Source organism: Humulus lupulus, chromosome 7 (assembly GCF_963169125.1).
Source record: "Humulus lupulus chromosome 7, drHumLupu1.1, whole genome shotgun sequence".
NCBI lineage: Eukaryota > Viridiplantae > Streptophyta > Magnoliopsida > Rosales > Cannabaceae > Humulus > Humulus lupulus.
In genome coordinates this window covers 12,042,451-12,065,544 of record NC_084799.1, presented here as the reverse complement: position 1 = coordinate 12,065,544, position 23,094 = coordinate 12,042,451, and the positions used below count along the sequence as shown (strand labels likewise).

Below are 23,094 nucleotides of genomic sequence, written 5' to 3'. Positions count from 1 at the left end.
AATGATTTCTCAGATTATGTAAGTCCATATTTTTTTTGCTATATGGTTATAGGTTTATGCCCCAATCCTTGCAAAAAGACACTGGTTCCTAGCAGTATTTAACTTGGCGTTGAAGAAAGTGGATGTTTATGACAATTTTGAAATTCCTTCTTTTCACCTCGGGTTCTGTATAATTAACACAATGGTTGGTGCTATCATTTTGTTTCGTTGAAATTTTTGTTTGATGATTTAATTATAATATAAATGATATTTTAGCAAAATGTGTCTTGTAATGTGTTGGTTGTTTGGGTCATTAGTTGCGGTCAATGGATAATGCATTATGTGAATCAGTGAAGAGTGTACACACAAGTGATTGGGCTTTCGCCGACTTTGATGTAGCAGAACCTTCGTCCCATCATAAGAAGTGCGTAGATTATGACTGCGGTGTGTACGTAATGAAGATGCTGCTGCAATAGTATGTGGATGGAATTTTAGGTGGAAGAGGAGACGATGTCGTTGCAGACTTGGACTGGAGATGTACTTGGGCAGGACCAACCAATGTTAGTTATATTGTAGTACATGGTTATAATTGCTTTTGATTGTTACATGTGTATCATATTTTGATTTCTATTTTTATTCGTGGAACTTGTGCAGGTACCTAGGGAAATTGATAGGCTACTTATTGGTGCAAGAATCCTCACATCTGGGGTGAACAAAGTAAGAGATAATATGTTTCAGAAAGCTGTTAAGATGCAGGATAGAAAGGAAGGTTGAGTAGATGGAACCTATGTGGGTGGAGGGATGGTTTTTTATTTTCTTTAGTAAAAAGCAATTGTGAAGTTATAAGTTATTGGACAATTTTGTGGTAGATATGAAAAGTTATAAGGTGATGAATTTACATTAGTTGAACTATGTGATGAAGTTGGGCATATTAAGGTGTCTACAATATAATTGTGTTTAATTTTTTGGGTTGCAGATTTTGATATCATGGTTTTGGAGAACGTCTATGTTTATCAAGTTTAGTTCAATTATAATTTTTTATATGCCGAGCATACCATATACTAATGTAATGGAAAATAAATTTGGGAATTAATTGTGTGCAAAGTAATTAGGATCCAAATTCAGATTTGGTCATATGGAATGGAAATATTGAGTTGTGTAGAATTTTTTTTTACAAAGATGAGGACCATCTTAGAAAGCTTGAAATATAAGACTTTTAAAAATATGTTTGAAATAATTTAAGGGACGACATGTTTCAACAACAGTTAAATAATTTAAGTTTGGAATTTAAATTATTAACCATCCTGAAAGTGGTAGTGTAATAAATGGAATATATTGTAACTGAAATTTATGATATAAAGCTCAACACTAATAAAATTAAAAATTGGTTATTCCACTAATGAATGATAAGTTATCCTTCAAGATTTATAAGAAAATATCATGGTATGCCATTGAAAATGATGCAGACATTGCTCTGGTGGGGCAAGGTCGATGTCCCGAGCCAAGAACTTTGATTATTGATCCCAATCTTGGTATTTTGAAGAACGAAAATTAGTTGCCTGGATCTCCTCTCCTAAGCCGACAATTTTTAATTTTTTCTGCCATTATTTTCAGAACTTTTCATTAGTAAACCAGAAAAGAAACATTCTTGGATGATGTTGCATTTGAAGTTTTAAACACTTATTAGGTTTATGGATATGTTACCTTTTGTCGGTGCTCGGTCTGTAAGACACTTGTGTAACTCTGCAATGTCTCCCTTAATGTTGTAATTTGGTTTATTATATTGTGTTGAACATCGTCGGTGAGAACTTGGTTGATCTTGCTTTGTATTGTCTACGATGGGAGTGGAATATATTTTTTAGGTGTAATGGATATAGGAGTAATTATGAAGAGACTGAAAATTTGCAATGTACCTATGAATTTGATGATGAATTGGTTTTTTGAAGTAATGTCATGTGATTAATGTCATCCGATTTCTTGTTAATTTCCTGAAATAGGAATGAAAACATCACTTCATTAGCATAGCTTATCTGTTTTGGTGGAGTATAAAACCTTCATTTTCTCCTCCCATCCTCTTCATTCTCCTTTATCATCAAGTAATTTTGAATTGAATAATCTTCATGTTGTTCCTTTAAGAAAGTGGAATACCATACCTTCTCCCTTGCCTTACGACACAAAACCTTAGATCTGTATTCATTATAATCCATGGTCGTGGTTTCTTCCTAGAAATGATAAGCTGGCCTCCCAGTAAGGCACCATGGTTTCGTAATGATTATTAGTTTCTCTTTAACTAGCATTGACTTTGGAGGTTGTTTTGGGATTGGAGTTGGTACCGTGGCAGAAGTCTGCATCGTGACTCTTTCGCCCAAATACCACTCACCTCCGTCTGGCCCAAAAAGTAGTATCCGCCGTGTATTTGGCTCTTCGCTTTGTGCGACATAGTATGGATGAAATGTATTTGCTCCCCATGGATACCACTCAACCTTTATGAAAATGAGGAGAACAATATTGTAAGCTTTGCTTAATTATGTACAATAGTGTAAATGAGGATGTTCCAAGAATGTAGTAAATATTTATTGGCGAATATAGTTGGATTGGTACCTGTTCAGAAGTTAGTTGGGTCAGTTTCATCCTATAGTATTTCAACAACACTTTAGCTTCCATGGTTGGTGGGAGGCAATTACTCCATAACAAACTACGAGGAAATACTTTAGATGAGATGCATTGAGGTGTGAGCGCATACATGGAAGGTATTCTCTACCCCAAACCTGTAAATTTCTTTGGCATATGAGAAATTAAGTTTATTGATAACATCATAAAATATATTGTGTACTAAGCATGTTATTTGGTTGAGTCTACCTCCCAAGCTTTCCATAGGCCACCAATCTTTCTTGTGTTTTGTCTGCATAAGTCGTCCATTTGTTGATAACAGAATGCAAGGCCAGACCCTCCCCAATTGAAATTATTTATATCTTCAATACAGTCTAAGGATGGTAAATAGAACAAGTGAACCATATCATTGGCACGGGCGAAAAGGGTACCACCTAAAAGAGCCAAAATGAAGACCCTGGATAATATGTCAATATCTTCCTCAGTTGTCGTACTCATATTCTTGTATGATTGGTACAACCAATTGATATCAACTCTTCTTTGGTTAACAAAGGCTAAAGGTCGTCCCAATAACCTTCTTATGGTATCCTTCTTCCTGTGAATGTGCTTATCTATAATCTTTATTGGTCTCCCATACACAGGTATTCCAGTAATGGCACTAAAGTCTTTAGGAGTGATTGTCATCTCTCCTAATTGTTCGAATATGAATGTATGGGTGGTATCCCACCACTTTTTAGCAAGAGCTTGCATTAATGGGACGTCCATATCGGCTCGATTGAGGCCATCTACCAGTGGTTGCAGTCCTGTAACTCGAACCCGTTCTCTGACTGCAGTTGTTAGTTCCATATACCAGTTTAGTAGGAGTATAGAGTTTCCAACTCCTTTTATCTGAATTATTTTATCCTAATGAAGTGAACAAGCGTCAAGTGAGCAGTCAGAATGTACACACTTTTGTATTTTCCATTCAATTATGTACAAATTAGTTAATTAGAATTAACATGGTACTTCAATGCATTACCAATATGTTACTTTCCCTATTGTGACTTTTGTGTAAAAATAAGCACATAGAAGTTTACCTCATAGGAGATGTGGTCCTGCTCATGTAGCCTGACAGATTCAATATGACGTAGTGATCTTATTTTTTTTGCTTCCTCAGACCATGTTGGCCCTGTGGTATACTTATAAGTTCGTTTATATTCAGTGGGTCGTATAACAACGTCAACAGGCGCAGACTCAGCCTTCGCCGTAGCCGCAGCCACAACAAATGGCCCCAGCACCCCAACAAATTGGTCCATATGGGGGATGGCCAGTGACGAACTACGCGCCATATCCAGTATCGAACATGGAGCCAGTGTATGAGAGGTTCCGCAAGCAGCACGCTCCAAACTTCTAAGGGACTACAGACCCCTTTGAGGCAGAAGAATGGCTAAGGAATGTGGAGCCGATTCTGACGCACATGAATCCAGTAATGCGGACCACATATCCTGTGTCTCATCATTGCTCAAGAAGGATGCCAGGATATGGTGGGACTTGGTCCAGCAATCGCATGATGTTGCCACCATGACATGGACCCGATTTGTGGAGCTGTTCCATAAAAAGTACTACAACTCGGCTGTACTCGCTTCAAGAGTTGAGGAGTTTGCCAACTTGAAGCAAGGAAATTCATCAGTGGCAGAGTATGCTCGTCAGTTCGACCGCTTAGCTAAATTCGCATCTGAGATGGTTCCAACCGATTTTCTGAGGGTGAACAAGTTTGTTAGAGGACTTCGACCGAAGATCGAGATGGGGGTTAAGTTAGCAAACCCGGGGAATACTACATATGCCGACGTTCTTGAGACGGCAATAGAAGTAGAGAGGTTGCAGGCTAATGTAAGTAAAGAAGAAGCCAGTAAGCCTGAACCTAGACAGCATAATCAACCTCAGACCATTCGGAACAACAACCATAATGGCAACAATCAGTCCGAAAACAACGGTAATAGCCAGAAAAGACGGCATCCGGATAACAAGCAATTCGACAGCGATAAAAGGGCATGAACAAATAATGGGGGAAATAGGCCAGGCTACGTGGAATACCTGCCATGTGCTAAGTGTCAGAAGAAGCATCCTGGAGAATGTCGCGCAAACACCAAGGAATGTTTTAACTGTGGTCAGGAAGGGCATCGTAAAAGACATTGTCCTCAGCGAAAGCCAAAAGGGAAGAAGGACGACAAGATGGTTCCTGCTAGGGTTTTGCTTTAACCCAAGGAGAGGCTAATGCTAGCAATAAGGTGGTCACAGATCAGGTTTCTATCCTCAATAACTTATGCTCTGTATTGTTTGATTCGGGAACCACTCATTCGTATATCTCGTTAGGAATGATAGAAAGACTAGACAAATCTTGTGAAAGATTTAGAACTAGGTTTGTAACCGAGTTGCCTCCTGGCAAAGTAGTTCTATCATCATGGATAGTATGAGGCGTACTGATCAAGATTGAGGACATAGAACTAGAAGGAGACCTGATAGAACTGATGATTAAAGACTTTGACGTGATATTAGGCATGGATTGGCTAGCATGACATGGCGCAACCATCGACTGCAAACGCAAGAAGGTGATGTTCGAGACTCCTAACGGCCAGAGATTATGCTTCATGAGACAAGCTTCAGGATTACGCACCCTGTTAGTATCATCTCTCAAAGCTCAGAGAATGATGGAGAAAGGAAGTCAAGCGTTCTTAGCCAGCATCACAAATGTGGAAAGGGAGACACCACTTAAGGTTGGAGATGTCCGTGTTATACAAGAATTTCCAGAGGTATTTCCCGATGACTTGCCAGGGTTGCCGCCAACTCGGGAAATAGACTTCACGATAGAATTAGTACCAGGCACCGAGCCTATCTCTAAGGCACCATACCGGATGGCACCTACGAAACTCAAGGAGTTAAAGATGTAGCTACAAGAACTCCTAGACTTGGGTTTTATTAGGCCAAGACATTCGCCATGGGGAGCTCCGGTACTATTCGTGAAGAAGAAGGACGGAAGTATGCGGATGTGTATAGACTATCGCGAGCTGAGCAAGGTAACAATTAAGAACAAGTACCTGCTACCTCGGATCGACGACTTGTTTGATCAACTCTGAGGTGCGACTGTATTTTCAAAGATCGATTTACGGTCCGGGTATCATCAGCTCAAGGTAAAGGGAGAAGATATTCCTAAGACAGCCTTTAGGACCCGTTATGGACATTACGAGTTCCTGGTTATGTCCTTTGGTCTTACTAACACACCAGCCGCGTTTATGGAATTAATGAATAGGGTCTTCAAAGACTACTTAGATAAATTCGTCGTTGTGTTCATCGACGATATCTTAGTATACTCCAAGGATGAAGTAAAGCACGAGGAACATTTAAGGTTGATCTTGATGCGATTGAAGGAGCATAAACTCTACGCAAAATTCAAGAAATGCGAGTTTTGGCTTTCGCAAGTGGCGTTCCTTGGGCACATTATATCGAAAGATGGAGTTGCAGTAGACCCATCAAAGGTAGAGGCCGTGAAGGATTGGCCCAGACCAAAGAATGCATCTAAAGTAAGAAGCTTTCTAGGGTTAGCAGGTTATTATAGGAAGTTTGTAGAGGGCTTTTCAAAGATAGCCACTCCGCTCACCAACTTGACCCGAAAACAACAAAGATTCAACTGGAATGATAAGTGTGAAGAAAGCTTCCAATTGCTTAAGGATAAGCTTTGCTCAGCACCAGTACTTAGTGTACTAACACCCAGCGATAAGTTCGTTGTCTACTGCGATGCATCAAAGCAAGGATCGAGTTGCGTGCTGATGCAAAATGACAAGGTGATAGCCTATGCCTCACGACAATTGAAGGACTACGAGCAGCGCTATCCAACTCACGATATGGAGTTGGCAGCAGTGGTCTTTGCATTAAAAATCTGGCGCCATTATCTTTACGGAGGATGGTGCGAGATTTATATGGACCACAAGAGTTTAAAGTACTTCTTTACTCAAAAGGAGCTCAAAATGAGGCAGCGCAGGTGGTTGTAGTTAGTAAAGGATTACGACTGCGAAATCCTATACCACCCAGGAAAGGCGAACGTAGTTGCCGATGCGCTTAGTAGGAAAAGTTATGGAAATTTAGCAGCTTTATCCGGAATAGAAAAGTTGCTACAGCAGGAGCTGATCAGTGCCGAAATAGAAGTAGTTATAGGCAAGCTGGCTAACTTGTCTATCTAGTCAAATCTGTTAGAGGATATACGAATTGGTTAGGGACATGACGACACACTAGCAGTACATATGGATGCAGTCAGAGAAGGCAAGGCTACAAATTTCTCAATATCTAGCCAAGGTTTATTGAGATATAAGGATCGGGTATGTGTGCCAAATGATCAAAGTATTAAGAAGACGATTCTGGAAGAAGCGCACAACACCCTGTACTCAGTTCACCCAGGGTCTACCAAGATGACTCGTGATGTTAAGGCAGTATATTGGTGGCCAGGGATGAAGAAGGGCATAGCCAAGTTTGTATCTAAGTGTCTTATATGCCAGCAAGTGAAAGCAGAACATCAGTGGCCTGCAGGCTTATTGCAACCACCTAGCGTACCAGAATGGAAGTGGGACGATATAGCTATGGACTTTGTGACGGGTCTGCCAAAGACAAATAAGCAGCATGATTCCTCTTGGATAGTAATAGATAGACTAACCAAGTCGGCTCATTTCCTGCCTGTTAAGACTTCATACACGGCAGACCAATATGCAGACATCTATATCCAAGAGATTGTACGGTTGCATTGGAATCCCCAAGACGATAGTGTCGGATAGAGGATGGGTGTTTACGTCAAGATTTTGGGGAAGTTTACAGCAAGCTATGGGTACTAAGTTAAGTCTTAGTACAGTGTTTCATCCTCAGACAGACGGGCAGTCCGAGCATACGATTCAGATTTTAGAGGATATGCTACGTGCGTATGTACTTGATTTCGGAGGATCATGGAATAAGTACTTGCCGTTGATAGAGTTCTCCTACAACAACAACTACCAGTCAAAGATCGGGATGGCACCTTATGAGTTGCTATATGGAAGAAGGTGCCGATCGCCGTTGCACTGGGATGAGGTACGAGAAAGGCAGCTTCTAGGTCCCAAAGCTGTTAGACAAGCTCAAGAAGCAGTAGTGCTTATTAGACAGCGTATGCTTGCTGCTCAAAGCCGTAAGAAAAGCTATGCGGATGCGAAGCGACGCGACGTGGAATTCTAAGTTGGAGATCAAGTCTTCTTGAAGATATCTCCTATGAAAGGTGTAAAGCGGTTTGGGAAGAAAGGCAAGCTTAGTCCCCGATTCATAGGTCCTTTTGAGATATTGGACAAAGTGGGAGCAGTTGCGTATAGACTAGCCCTACCGCCAGCACTAGCAGATAGTCACAACGTGTTCCACATCTCGATGCTATGCAAATATGTGTCAGACCCATCTCAAGTCCTCACGTATGATACGATAGCACTCCAGAAAGACTTAAGTTACGAGGAACGACTGGTTAGCATCCTGGATAAGGGGATGAAGCAGTTATGGTCCAAAAGCTTTCCAATAGTTAAAGTCCTATGGAGTAATAGTTCTGAACGAGAGGCAACATGGGAGTTGGAGGAGGACATGCAAAGCCGATATCCGGAGTTATTTGGTAAGTAAATTTCGAGGACGAAATTATTTTTAGTAGGGGAGAATTGTAGATTCCAAGAACTTTACTTAGCTAGTTAGATAGTAGTATTATAGTAATAATAGTATTATCTTTATGACTATGGATTTTTGGTTCAGACCGGGATTTATTTGGACATTCATAGTAGTACTTGTAGATTTTCTAAGTTTAACCTATAGTTTAGGAATATTAATTTTAACCTAAGGTTTGATTAATATAACTAATATTGAGGATAATATTTATTATACTATAAGGTTTAGATAAGAACCAATTAGATAATAGCACATGTTATGTATGGGTTTATTAATGATTAAGTATTTTGAGGATTAAATCTATTAAGGTTAAAATTTGAATACTCTAAGGTCAGTCAGCAGCTTTGCAAACGTTAGAATGCTTAGTCAAGGTTGTTTACTCAATTTAAATTAAGCTAAAAATGTGTAATTTCGTGTTTAAATATTTAGCGTATGCCGATATATCGCAGCTATAGGGGGTGATAAATCGTAGCACGAAGATACGAAAAACACGAAATGTTGCACGATTGCCTCGGGCATATTGGCCCAGGCGATATATCACCTACAGGGGGCGATATATCGCCCCTCTCAGCATATTTTGAAAGTTTTCAAAAACGTTCTCCATTCAAACCTTCAACCTCTTGATAAGTCCAGCATCTTTTTGAACGAGTCTTCAGCCTCTGCTGAACGATAATTCAAATTATTTTCACTTAAAAAGCCATTATTTTTTATTCAAGTTTAATGAGATCTTTTCATTCCTAAACTCTATAAATAGGACCTAGTACCCAGCCATTTATTCATCTATTACTCTAAGTTCAGAGGTTGCAAGTTGCTAGGTGAGTGTGAGAGTGTAAACACTTGGGTTGGGAATTATAAGCTTGATCATTATAAGCTTATCAAACACTTGGGAAGTAAGGTTTATTCACATTTTGGTTCAAGGTTTAGATTGATCATAGAAGTACTCAAGGTATCCCAAACTCAAGTCCATTTCTGTATTATGTTCTTTAAAATTCTCATAGTCTTCTACTCATTCTAACCTTATTCTTATTCTTGGTTAGGAAATCCAAGTTCTTAAGCACAAGGTTTTTGGTAAGTATATGTTGATAGCATAGTCCCTTTTTCACTTTCATCCATTTTCTTCAATATACTCACCATATTATAAATGGTTTTTAGGAGTGTTCCAAGGTCCCAAATCAGTTCTCATATCCCGATTATTTTGGTAAGGAAAATAGGATAGGATTTATGTGTTATATGCTTTTATATGTTATCTTATGATTTTATGTTATGTAATATGTTATGTTAAGTATGATTGTAGACTTGGGCATATGACCTATATGACTAACAAGCCCCAAATAGATTATGGGCATATGACTTGCTTAGCTAGCAAGACCCCACTAATCTAATGGGCATATGACTTGTTTAGTTTATGGGACCCCAAGTAATAATGGCCATTATAGTATGTATGTGACATAAGTGTTATGGTATGTTTTTATGTTGCATTATGAATTTTTATGTATATGGCTATATGTTAGATTTTCCTTGCTGGGCATTAGGCTCATTCCTTTTATGTTTATATGTGCAGGAAAATAGCTATAGTGGCGGGAAAGGTTCTTGGATGCTTGGGGAATGTGTATTGAGGCGGAATGGATTCAAAGAGCCGAGAGTTTCGATTCGAGGATGTAGTTTTGTTCTTATGGTTTTTATATGTATTTTTCCGCATTTTATTATGTAATCTCTTTTTAATTATCATTATTGTAACGCCCTGGTTACCCCAGAACAGTTACGGTGAACAGTGAACTGGAAATTTGACTCGCTACCCGAGTCCTTTGGTTAAAAACGTGATCTAGGTACGGTTATCAAGTTAAGGTGAAAACCAATAAAAAGGAAAGGGTACATTTCATTAAGTAAATAAACTGCTCATGAGCCTTTCAAAATGTTTACAAGTAGTTTGTAATACAAAAGAGTCGCTACAGTTTCAAATTTACAATCCCCGCCGGCCTAAGCAGCAAAAATAGGGTAAACCCCTAGTCCCTCTGAAAACTCCTTGACCGTGGCGGTCAAGCGGCCTAGTATGTACACCACATCGCCCAAGCTCTCCACTCAGGGTTGGTTAAGCTTTTTCCTTCCCTTTACCTACGCCACATAGCACCCATGAGCCAAGGCCCAGCAAGAAAACACAATATGGCATGATATAATATCAACAACGATCATAATAATCATTCAGGACTATCAGTCCAAACAAATAGGTGACAATAGCCAAGAGTCACAATAATGAGCATCGCTCCCTCTAGACATGTGATGATAGGGTCACCAGGCCTTAACTGATCAGTGATTCTCTCATAAGTTTGTTCAGGACAGGTGCATGGTGATTGGTCACCAACATAACCTTTCTCACGACTCTAGAGTCGAAACTATGGACAACGTCCCTTAGCCACGTGACAAACAGTCACCGGGGTCATATACCTTGGCTATAGTCATCTGGTCGTAGACCAGGCAAGCGCTTAATAGTTCTTCGACCTTAGGGTCGGTCTAGCATTAATGCTATAGAGCCATTCAATGCATAATTCTCGACTTTAGAGTCGGTCCCTGACTAGTCAGTGTCTCAAACAGGTAATCAGCGTTCAATAGCATTTAATATGCAATCCATGTCCACATAAGTCAACCAACATGCCTCATTATCAAACCATGCAGGTCATATGCCTATACAGGGTGCAACTGTATTCATACACTGTTTTCTTACCTCTGGTTTGAGTGAGAATTATAATATGAACGACCCCTGAGAACGATCAACCTTTAGAATCCTTGACGGTCACCTGGTCATAACCAAAATATAGAATTCATCAATAAAAATGATAACTGAGGGTTCCCAAACCAAATCCCAGCCCTCGAGACATCAAATACTACCCAACCGGGTACTAGGTCCAACCCCAAGGCCTATGGTTTGAATCCCCAAGCTAAAAACCACATTATAGAAAAATTGGCCTTAAGGGCCGCGGCCCCCCTCTGCTGCGCCGCGGCGTGCCCTCAAACAGAGAGGGCTCCCTACCTGCCAGACGCCAAGGGTCGCGGCGCACCCCTGCTGCGCCGCAGCGCCCAGCCCAGTTCAGCAACATGGTCACGCACGAACCAGATTTTCCCCTGTGCGATTCCCTCTCAAACCAGCCCCTCAAACCTTCATAAAACCTCTTCCTAACCCACAATTAAACCCCCAAACAACACCCTTAGCTCACCCACATCAAACCCCAATCAAACTAACACTAAAACCCCCTTTGATTCACACTTCCCACATCAAAACTCTAAGGCTGAAATTAACAATCAAAACAGAGCATGTATAAAAACCAGTGGCTAAAACTTACCTTGGAACCAGTTTTGGACCTTCCTCACAAACTAAATCAAGTCTCCAATCCAGCCCTTAAGTTTCCCTAACTTGATTTCCCACCAAGAACTCAAAACTCACAAAGGAAAAGTGAAGGAGGTGATGTACGGGAATGGAGGAAGCAAACCCCTGTTTTTGTTCTGTTTATTCTACCACCTTCTACAGTTACATAAGTCTTATATATATCCTCCCAAAAAGACCAAAATACCCTTTTAAACAGATGTGGACTCACATGCATGCATTTAACATCATATTATAATATAATTCTCATAAACATGCATAAACACATTTAATGGCATAATTAAACAGTTATGGCCCTCCCGGCCTACTAATCCGGCCATTAAACCATAATATGGAATCCGGGGCATTACAATTATGTCATGTTTTGGTTTTAAAACAATGGGATCTCATATCCTAACTTAAATTTTATGTAAGTTTGACCTTTGTTTTTTCAAAGTTTTAATAAAGTTATGATATTATCACTTGTAAGTTTTGTTAAAGATTAGTGTCTATGTATAGTTTTCGTTAATGGTCCAAGGTCTAGAGTAGTTGGGTCATTACATTTATACGGCCGCAGCTCCAGTGGGCAACGCACCTTGGCGAGATTCCTGCGGTCGCACGCATGGCTTCCTGCGACCGCATGATCGCGTAATATTATATAAAATACTATATAAATTTAATTAATTAAAAAAATTAATTTTATCATACTCTCTTTCTTATCACCCTCATTTTATCATCTTCCTCTTCTCTTTATCACCTAATTTCATTATATCTCATTCTCCTTCTTTCTTCAAAAAAAAAATTTCAAGAGCCCCAACCACTCCAAGATTTTGTAAGTGTAAAGCCCCAAATTCTCCGATGTATTTAATGGTGTGAACAGTAGGCCGGGAGGGCCGTACTTGCTTAATTGTATTATTAATTGATTAAATGCATGTATATGTTGATTATATTATGATATGATGTGAAATGCATGCATGTGAGTCCATACTTCTTTATACAGGGGTGTGATGGTAATTTGGCCCGTTAAGGGTAAATTGATTATTTGCTCGCATGTCGGTGATATAATTTGAGACCACATTATGATGTGGGTTTGTTCGAGCCATTTGGTATGAGACGATCAAAGAAATGTTAAACGTCGGTTTGGTCATAACAGGCTTAAGCTCGGGGCTCGGGGTGAGTCTCGGGGTGTTTTAATGGTTAGAGTGTTACCGGGTATTAAAGGGTAACGGGATGTGAAATATTGGAGTTTGAGAATATTGAGATTAGCGGGAAAAGGGAAGCGTTAATTATGATTAACGGTGTAGGTGGAAAATGTCAAAATTGCCCTTAAGTTGGTTTTAGAGCCTTAAATGACCTAGGGGCATTTAGGTCATTTGGCTAGGATATATGTGGTTTTAGAAGACTGTGGAAACCGTTCAAAACAGAGCAAAAACAGAGAGTCTTCTTCTTCCTTCCCGTACATCATTTCCTCTCTATCATTCTTTGAGGTTTTTGGTCCCAAGTTGAGGTGGCAAGTTAGGGAATCAAAGCTTGGAGGTTGTGATCTTAGTTCATCATCTTAAGAGGGTTCAAAACCAGTTGGAGGTAAGGAATTGTCTTTGAATTTCAGGTTATACCCTGTTTTCGTTTTGAGTTTTCAATTCTAGATTTTAGTGTGGAAAGTTGGAATTAAGGGGAGTTTATGTGATGTCTTGCTTGGGTTTTGATGAGGGGAAGTTATGGGTAATGTTTGGGGGTTTAAATGGGTGTTTGGAAGAGGTTTAAAGTTGATTTGAAGGGCTGGTTCTAAGGAAAAACGCAGGAGGGTGCTTGCTGGTGCGTGCTGAATTCTAGGCATTTTGGCTTAATGAGCCACGGCCTGGCATAGGCGTGCCGCGGCCCATGGTGCCTGTCAGGAGTGTGGCCGCCTCTGTTTGGAGGCGTGCCGCGGAGCGGCTGGGGCAGGCCGCGGCCCATCAGGGCATTTTTTCCAAAATAGTGTTTTTAGCTTAGGGATTTAAACCATGGGCCTCGGGGTTGGACCTAGTACCCGGTTGGGTAGTATTTGAGGTCTCGGGGGCTGGGTTTTGGTTTGGGAATCCTCAGTTATCACTTTTTATTGATGAATCCTACATTATGGTTATGACCAGGTAACCGCTAAAGGACCAAAAAGTCGATCGTTCTCAGGGTTGTTCTTTTGTTCGTTCTTGCTCGAACCAGAGGTAAGAAAACTGCACCCCAAGTGTAACATGCATGGATATTCCTGAGGCATGTTGAATGTGAGAATATGGACATGGATTGAACATAGAATGCTTAGCATATGTTGCTCATTTGTGCATGGCACTGACTTATTAGTCAGGTTTGGCAAGGGTGCTAGTATCACCGTGAAGCTGTGACTTATTAGTCAGGTTCGGCAGTGGTATTGGGCATTGATCACGATGAACTGACTTATTAGTCAGGACGGCCTTGGCGTGTGTCATGCAGGCCAGTAAGATTGGATCTAATCGATTATCAGCATTGAATGACTCAAAGAGCATTAATGCCAGACCGACCCCGAGGGTCGATGAATGAAATAAGCGCTTGGAGGCTAGTGGCTTACTCAGCAGCCACTCTCCCACTTGAATTAGTGATATGCATGGCAGTTACTCAGTGCGGTTTACTAGAACCCGTTGAAGGCTAGTGGCTTACCCATCAGCCACTCTTCCATCTGAATTAGTGACTCGCTTGTCATTCACTCAGTGTGGTTTATCAGGACCTCATGTGGTGTTCACTCATTTTCTTGAAAGCTTTATGCTCAGTGTGATTATCATGATAACCATTTGATAATGTTTACATTAAGTGTTATGTTTTCTTGCTGGGCCTTGGCTCATGGGTGCTATGTGGTGCAGGTAAAGGAAAAGAAAAGCTCACCTAGCCTTGAGTGGAGATCTGATGTGGTGGTGTGTACATATGCAGCCGCTTGACCACCACGGTCAAGGTGTTCTCAGAGGAACTAGGGGGTTTACCCTATTTTTGCCGCTTAGGTCGGCGGGTTTGTAACTTTACAACAGTAGAGACCATTTTGTACTGAGAACAGCTTGTAAACGTTTTGTTTAGCTCTGCAGAGCAGTTGTAATAAAATCTCCATTTCCTTTTTACTGGTTTTATACCTTAACCTGTTAATTACACTTAGAGCACGCTTTTTACCAAAGGACTCAGGTAGTGAGTCAAATTTCCGGTCCACCGTTCACCGTAACGGTTCTAGGGTAGCCAGGGCATTACAGTAAGTGTATTTCCTTTTTAATCTTTGCCAACTTTCTCTCCACCATCATCCATCATTGTAAGTCTCCTTTATAATTTTGTTATTAAGTTCTACATTGTGTTCTCCATAAATTTTTCATGCTAAGCTAGTGAATCAGAAATTTGTGTGTCGTGTTTCACCTCGTATGTTATTTATGGATTTTTATGCTACCATTGAACCAATTGTATTGAACGTTGGTGGATTCGATTTTGGGTTGAGTTTGCTTTATTTTGAAATTGGGAAATTTTGACCTAGTTTTGGATAATTTTTTTTTTTATGATTTTATGAAATTTATGTGACATTGGTGTAATTGGGATGTCTAGATGCTTACATTTATGTCCAATTTCATTGGGTGAACAATTTATTTGGAGAATTTTTCCATTTTGCAAATCTAAGCCATAATTTTTGGGATTTTTAAATTTGAAGGTATTCATCATTGTTCTTGTGCTTATTTTGGTTGTGGATAATTCTAAATTGAACATTGATTATAATTTTTGAAATTTGTGGTCTTCATTGAATTGGTCAGTGTGTGTGCATTATTTTGTGTAGTTTTGGTTATTGTGTAATAATGTCTACTAGTAGAAAAAGAAAAAAAACTGGAAAAACGAAAAAACAACAACCACCACCCCCACCCATAGAAAATGAAGAAGACCTAAATTTTGAGGATGTGCCTAGGTTTGTCAACCCAATGGCCAATTCTAGGTACATTCAAGATAAGGAGCGTAGCCTTATTAGGGAGAGAGGGTTTGCTACCAATTGGAAAGATGAGATTATTGTCCCTGAAGAGTATACATCAGTCATTAGAGCCCATAAGTGGGAGGTTTTCTGTGCTCCTCCATTACTGCTATTATCCCTGTAGTTAGAGAATTTTATGCTAATGATTTTCATCATGACTATACCTGGGAAGCAACTGTTAGGGGAAAAATTGTGAAATTTCACAGAAGTGATATCAATAAATTTTTTAAATTGCCTACCTTAGAAAATGATGAATATAGGGACTTACAGGACCAACTTTGTGAGGAGAGTACTTGGGACACTATCTTGCGAGCCTTAATCCCGCCAGGTACTGAATGGACCTTCAATGGCACTCATCGAGTAGGGTTTCCCTTCAATTTATTGACGAGGGAGAAAAGATTGTGTTTGTATTTTATTTGTTCAAATCTGACACCCACCGAAGCCTTTACCATTGTCACACCTAGTAAAGCAGTATTGATGTATGCTGTTTTAAACAATAAATCTATAGATGTTGGCAATATTATTGCTGCTAATTTAAATGAGTGTTGTGTCACTGGTTATGTGGGGCTTCATTTTCTTAGCCTCATCACTAGTTTGTGTTTGCAAGCAGGGGTCCCCATTAATGACTTAGAGGAGAAATTTCCCCCTCTAGTTTACGATTTGGTAAAGATTAACAAGGTCAAAACTTTTTCAGCTGATCCTAGTGCAGGTACATCAAATCAGTATGCTCGTCCACCACCAAGACCTCAGAATGTCAACCATGTTGGGCTTTTATGCCCTAATTAAAACCCAAATTCTTTGTAATCTCATTTTATTATCAATAAAAGAATAGAAATCATTTTTTGACTTGGTTAATCACTTTGCTCACATGTTTTATTTTCATGATTATTTGTTTAATATAAACTTCTATTAAATCCCGAGCATATAGCTAATCTTATTTATAGTGACGTAATCACAGTGGAATATAAATATGATTATATGTTCAAAAATAAGTTAGTCCTAAGATTAGTCAGTGCACCGGATTTACACTGACTTGCCAATCTACGATATGATCTACTTACACATTACAGTGTTATGTTCTTTCCAGAACATTAGCAAAGTAGATAAGATCGGATGTATTTGTTACATCGGACAGGACCGATATTGACAGTTGATAAGATAAGTAAACATACCGTTGTTATCTATTCTAGTCATATCATATAGTTGACTATAGGTCAATTCAATCTCAATTCTGAGTGGTTAGTATTCTAACTGATTGTATTATTTGAGTTCTTTGACTTGTTCGTTACCAGCTTACCCTACGGACTAGCCCATACTTACATCTTGGGAACTCGGTAGTATAATTGAGTGGGAGTGTTAATCATAGATATGAACATCTATAGCTTCTGACGAAGAAGTGAAATGATGGTTTCCTTTTAGTTTGGTTCAAGGTGTTAAATGATAGAGATCTCATTTCAGTAATTAAATTAGTTTACTGAAATATCATTTACAAGGAACTAAGTGTTTTAAGGATAAAATACAATGAGGGGTAAAACGGTATTTTAGTCCTATCTCATTGTAGACCGTCTATAGAGGATTGAGTGACAATTATGGTTGTAACAATGGATAATTAATAGCGTATCTATATTTGTTATAGAGCGTTCTATGAATTCAAGAGTGTAATTCCAAGTCTATAGTGGAGTCACGAGGAATTAATAAGTTAGTAAATGTATTTGTTAGATTTATGATAACTTATTGGAGTTTGATTTCATAGGCCCATGGTCCCCATTGTACCTTGGATAAAATCATCTAGATAGTCTCAATTAATTGATTTAATCATCAATTAGAATTATTAAAGTTGACCAGGTCAATTTTGGATAGTTTCACAGAGTTGTGTAATTTTGAGAAGAAAAGATAAATTACGGCAAATTTATTAATTAAGATAAATTGGTATCTAAATTAATAAATAAGTTTAAATCAAGGTTCAAATTATAAATAAATAATTTGATAAAGGATTTAAATAATTATTTAATTAATTAAATCAATATAAAATAATACAGGCCTTGATTTTAAGTCCAATGGGCTTATAATCAAATGGGAAATTTCACGGGTCTATAGCCCATGATAATTTCGACCTAGGGCTTCAAAATGGCTGCTATTTTATTGATTTTTTAATTAAATTAAATGGCCTAATTGAGTCTATAAAAGGAGTGCTTATAGAGAAGTCAAAACAAGGGTTTTTGATAAGTCAGATTTTCTGATAGTTTTATATTCTCTCTAAACACAAGTCCTTTTCTAAGCCACTTTGTTATTTTCTCTTCTTCTCTCTATATCTATCTCATGTGTTGAGAATTGCCCACACTAGTCTAGGTGGTTCTAAGGATACATTGGAAGATCGTGAAGAAAATAGAAGATCGGTTCAGTTTCTTGATAATACTCTGCGACAGAAAGGATACAAGAGTTAGAGAAACTGAAGGAAGGACTCTTAATTCCGCTGCGTATATTGTAAGTATTATATTATTTGTTTCTCTTTGAATTCAATTTAGAAACATGTTTTAGGCTATCTCGTATTAATTTGTTTAATATTAGATATACATGAAAATAAATAAAGATCTTGTATAAGCTTTTCCAACAAACCAAAGGTTGGACACTTTGGTGTCACAGTTCCAGTAGCACCACTTGTGGAGTGTCAGTGTGGCCCAGAACCAATATGCCTACAACCAAGCTTTCGCCACTCATTTTGGCATTGACACAAGTGGATTTCCACCATATCCACAACCACCCAATTTTGTGTATCCTCCACCTGATGGGGATGACGAGGCCGGTCCTTCATCATGAGTCGAGTCAGGTAAGTTTCCTTTCCTTAACTTTTATTTAAACATTGGGGACAATGTTTTTGATAAGTTTGGGGAAGGAGTCGTTTTCTTATTTGTGTTAAGCTAGTTGAGTCAAGTGGCTGTTTCGTTTGGTGTTTTGTGTTTTGTTAAATTGTGTTTGGTTTGTTTGTTTTTTTTTGCGTTAATTCTGTTTTTTTTATGGTATTTAGAGAGTCTGTCGAATCAAGATAACAATGATTAGCCAATGAGAATACGTGAATGCCTTGTAATATAGTTTGAGAAAAATATGCTTGATTGTAAAAACAATCTGTGTGCTTGGTTTGACCACTTCTTTGGATTGCTTTAATTCATTGTAAACTGAATATTTTATCATGATTGGTAAATTTTTATATTTAAATATATATTTACACTTGCTGAATTTTGAATGTGGAAATAATGTATGAACAAATTCTAGAACTTGCTTGCTTGCTATTTGGGGCGATATCATAGTCAATGCTTGTTTAGGAAAATGATTTAGGCAATTTTTTTCAGAACGTTTGACCCTTTCAAGCCAACCTTGAATATTTTATCCCTAGTTACCCTTTTTGAGCCTAAAAGAATATCTTTTTATTGTACAACACTTATTTTGAGCCTATTTGAACACTTTATTATTTTCCATTCCCTTGATTTATACCGTAAGCATATATATATATATATAAAAACATATACATGGGGATTGATTTGTAATGGGTGTTATTTTTTTGATGTGGTTGTGACAATAGAAAAATAAAATGAAAGATTGAGAGGAAAATTCGGAAATAAAAAAAAAAAAAAAGAGTGAAAATAAACTACACTTCTTATGTTTGTTCACATTGAAAAACATAACTTTGGGGAAGTGTGGTTAAAAAAAAAAAAAAGATATATCTAGTGTGAATTTTTCTCGATCTTGGAAAATAAGGGAAATTTGGGGTTGTTTGGATTACAATGTGGATATCAGGTTTGGTTTGTTTGGATTATATGCTTATGGTATATTTTAGCCAAAATAACTATTTTATCTACTGTTACCTGTGCCTTTCAATACAAGCTCTAAAATACCTTTTGATTCTTGAACATGCATTGATATATATTCGTGGAGAATAATAAGTTAGTAAGCATATGGAAATATGAGATTTGATGGATTGATGGTGAGAATTCAGCATGTGTAAATTATTTTAAATGTGAGTTATTTACTGTTCTTGATTGAGTAGACAAAAATTATCAATGAGTTAGGGTAAATTGAAGAAGTGGTTGCATTGAAAATCTGGATTACTTGTCAGTTATTTTTCGACGATTTTATATGCTTGTCATTCAATTATTTTATTGGTTTAAAAATTGTGGTTATCTTGATTCATTTCTTTAGTGTCTATAATTTTTTGTGTCGTTTGTCTTCAGTCTTGTTTTCTCTGCACGAGGCCGAGCAAATTTTAAGTGAGTTTTACACTCGTTTATCTAGTGTTATCAGGTTAAGTGCTAGGGGGTTAGTTTTGTTTTGTTCTATTTTACGCTAGTTTTTTCAGGTGTCAATGGGCTTAGGTGACTTAGGTGTAGGAACATGAAGGAAAGACCGACAAAAGGACAAAAGTTGGGGGAAAACGGTGTTTTGGGCCACTTTCTGCGACCGCAAGTGAAGGATAATGTGGCCGCAATTCCAAAGGAGTTGGGGATTTCCAGGGCATTCCTGCGACCGCAGGAATCAAAACGTGCGACCACAGGAATTGTCGTCAAATATGGAAAATGCACATTATTGTGTTTGGTCATGTTTTTGTTTGTGTAACACAAGCATTGATAAGTATTAGAGTGGATAGAGGAAACTAATTGAATTCCCTAATTTATTTTTCACAAAAATTATTTTTTTCAAGTCTTTGTGTTTATGTTTTGAATTTATGGATTACTTGTAATTATTTTGGCTCATGCGTTAAATTTTACATTATAAAAATCAAACATATTATAAGTAAGTGAATCCACATCAAGAAAACTTTTGTAATTAAGGACAAAGAAGATTATAAAGTTATTTAACATACCCTTCTTCGACATATTATTATGATTATTTAGATATTAATTTTAGAAGGATTTTATGATAGGGGCTTTAGAAATACCTCCACCGGTGGGCCTCTTTTGTATTTATGAGGTGTAAATAATTTTTAGCGTTGTTATTTTTATGACCGTGACTAATGTAGTTATTTAGAGCATAACAATATAATGTCGAAATCATAATAATTTACAGTGATAAAAAATATTTTAAAGGAGAATGTCGCAGACATGACTAATTTTTTTAGACGCGTGGAAAATAACGTGTGAAAATAATCACTATAAAAAATAATAATAAATCTTCCACCTTTGGCAACTCACGTGGCACTCCCCCTTGCAGATATAAAAAAGTGGACAAAGTTTTGCCTTATATCACAGTGTAATCAATAAATTCTTAATACCCATATGCATTAATCTTGACAGAAAAGTTGATTGACGTGACTGAGGCAGTAAGGCAATGCAGAGGAGAGGGGGTTCCAACTTTATAAACAAATGTAGCCAAGTGGGAGATGCCCTTAAACCATTCAAAAAAATTACAATTTAAATTTAAACGACCCAGACTGTAAAAGTCCTCAACTCCTCTTTCGTTCATATTTTTGGCCCTCCAAAATATAATTTGCAGTACACTCTGAAACTTTACAGTTAAGTTTATCAACGATTTATTGCGTGTTTGGAAATGGACTCTGACTCATCCGTGGATTCATGCAACTTGGAGGTTTTCCCTGTTGACCGCACTCAAAGACCTTCAACGCCGGATTCAGAGGTGGTCGGCTGTGTTAAGTTGACGGAGGTTCCGGTCGACCCTTTGAGAACCATTAACAAGCTGAGGCAAGAGGTTCAGGATCTGTCTTTCGAGATAAATGTGGGAATTTTATCCGTCAGAAGCAAGAACAAAAGATTGAATCGTTGAAGAAGAAGATTTTGTCTCTCGAGGGTAACGTAGAATGGAATATCCACCTAGCTTCATGCTGCTGTAGTTGTAACATTAATAATATTTCCAGGATTCCAGGATCATTACGTGGTGGAGAAAGAGAGGGCGTCGTGCAATTTGAAGCTTTTTTGGATGTGAAGGTGGATTCAATAGAAAAACGTCATACTGAGCTTGGAGCTAGACTGAGTGGAGGCAGAGAGTCAGAGGAATCTGTCATGGGTACTAACTGATTTTTTAACTCCTAACTCTAGTATTTCAAATGCTTATCAATATTTGTAACTCCTGTGGTAACTATGTATTTTGTTAATCTCTCAAAAAACATCATCCGAGGATTAAAGTGTTCCATAAATGTTGAATGCATATGTCAGTTATGTAAATTGAAATTTACATTTTTGGCAGGGGAACTATTGTAACTGGTAATGGCATGTATACAATTCAGAAGCTCCCGAGCTAATTAAATTATAAAAACTGATTTAAGAAGGCTGGTTGTTACATTTAAATATGTATTCAAAATTGTACAGAGTAAAATTGGTCGGATACTTCCTACCAAATCAAAATAATTTGTGACGTGCTTATAAGCTTCCAGATGTATAATTGTTGACATGTATCTAATTTTAGGAATGAATGTGACTTTGATGTACCATCATTGGATCAAGGGTGAAAATTTATCCATAATTTCAATAATATCTTAATAAATAATTGTGATTGAATCACCCCGCACTAAAGAAGTTAGTTGGAATTCGACTTGTACGTATGTATTGGGTCAATGGTTCTGTGTAGAAATTTGAACTGAATGTTTATGAATCTACCATATGAACCAGGATTGGAGAAGATCATAATGCAAGGTGATTGGCACATCATCCATTTTTTTTTAAGAAAAAGTAGAAATTAAAAAAAAAACAAAAAAACAAATGAAAAAGTCATTTTTGCTAAATTCACTATTTCAGAAAGCCATTTTGGCAAATTTATCTTCAATTGCTGAAGATTAAATTTAAAATAAAAAAAAAAATACACAACATAAATTTATCCACAGTATTTAAAATTTTACACACACAATAAGCTCCACCACAATGGATAAACTATCATTTATTGCTTCGCATTAGAAAAACTGAGAACTTTATTGGTTGGTGCAAAAACTAGAGCAACACAGAACAACTCTAATCTAACTGTGGCTTCTTTATTATCCCTACACGGCAACCTACCATTTTCAACAAGTTGTGTAGACAAATTGACTTTTATAAATGAATGTCAATACATTTGAACATCCCCAAAAGGGAAACACAATATCTAACACATGTGCTTCAATATTTGGTCTTCAATTTTTGGGTGAGTCAAAATGTCTTTGTCCAAATTTAACTCTCATAACAGCAAAATGCCCCTGACTTGAAGATATTTATTGTCTTGTTCAATGGAGTTGCTGTGTTGGTGGTGCCCTGTTTATGATATTGTTACATGATTTACTAAGTATCATTTTCCATCTATTAGACAAGACTACGTTCACATGTTGCCAGGGGACTGTTTTCCTAAGGAGGTGGTTGCATTTTATATTCCCCCATCTCCGGACACCTCCAAAGATTTCCATTATCGGAGAGGTATAATTTCTTATGTTATAATTTTTGTTAAGATTTCTCCATGTCTCCTGTGTATTTGTTTTAGTATGGCTTGTTAAAAA

At 37.8% G+C, this 23,094-nt stretch overlaps 1 protein-coding gene across 1 annotated transcript; it reads right to left on the bottom strand.

The window, feature by feature from the left end:
• Positions 1–2,820: 2,820 nt before the first annotated feature.
• On the bottom strand, positions 2,821–3,435 carry LOC133791379 (protein MAINTENANCE OF MERISTEMS-like). The gene has a single exon (XM_062229308.1). The coding sequence runs from the start codon at positions 3,433–3,435 to the stop codon at positions 2,821–2,823; it is 615 nt and encodes a 204-aa protein (XP_062085292.1).
• Positions 3,436–23,094: the final 19,659 nt, after the last annotated feature.

Excerpts from the sequence above, each read along its gene's own strand:
- LOC133791379 (XM_062229308.1), bottom strand. The coding sequence starts at position 3,435 with ATGGAACTAACAACTGCAGTCAGAGAACGGGTTCGAGTTACAGGACTG.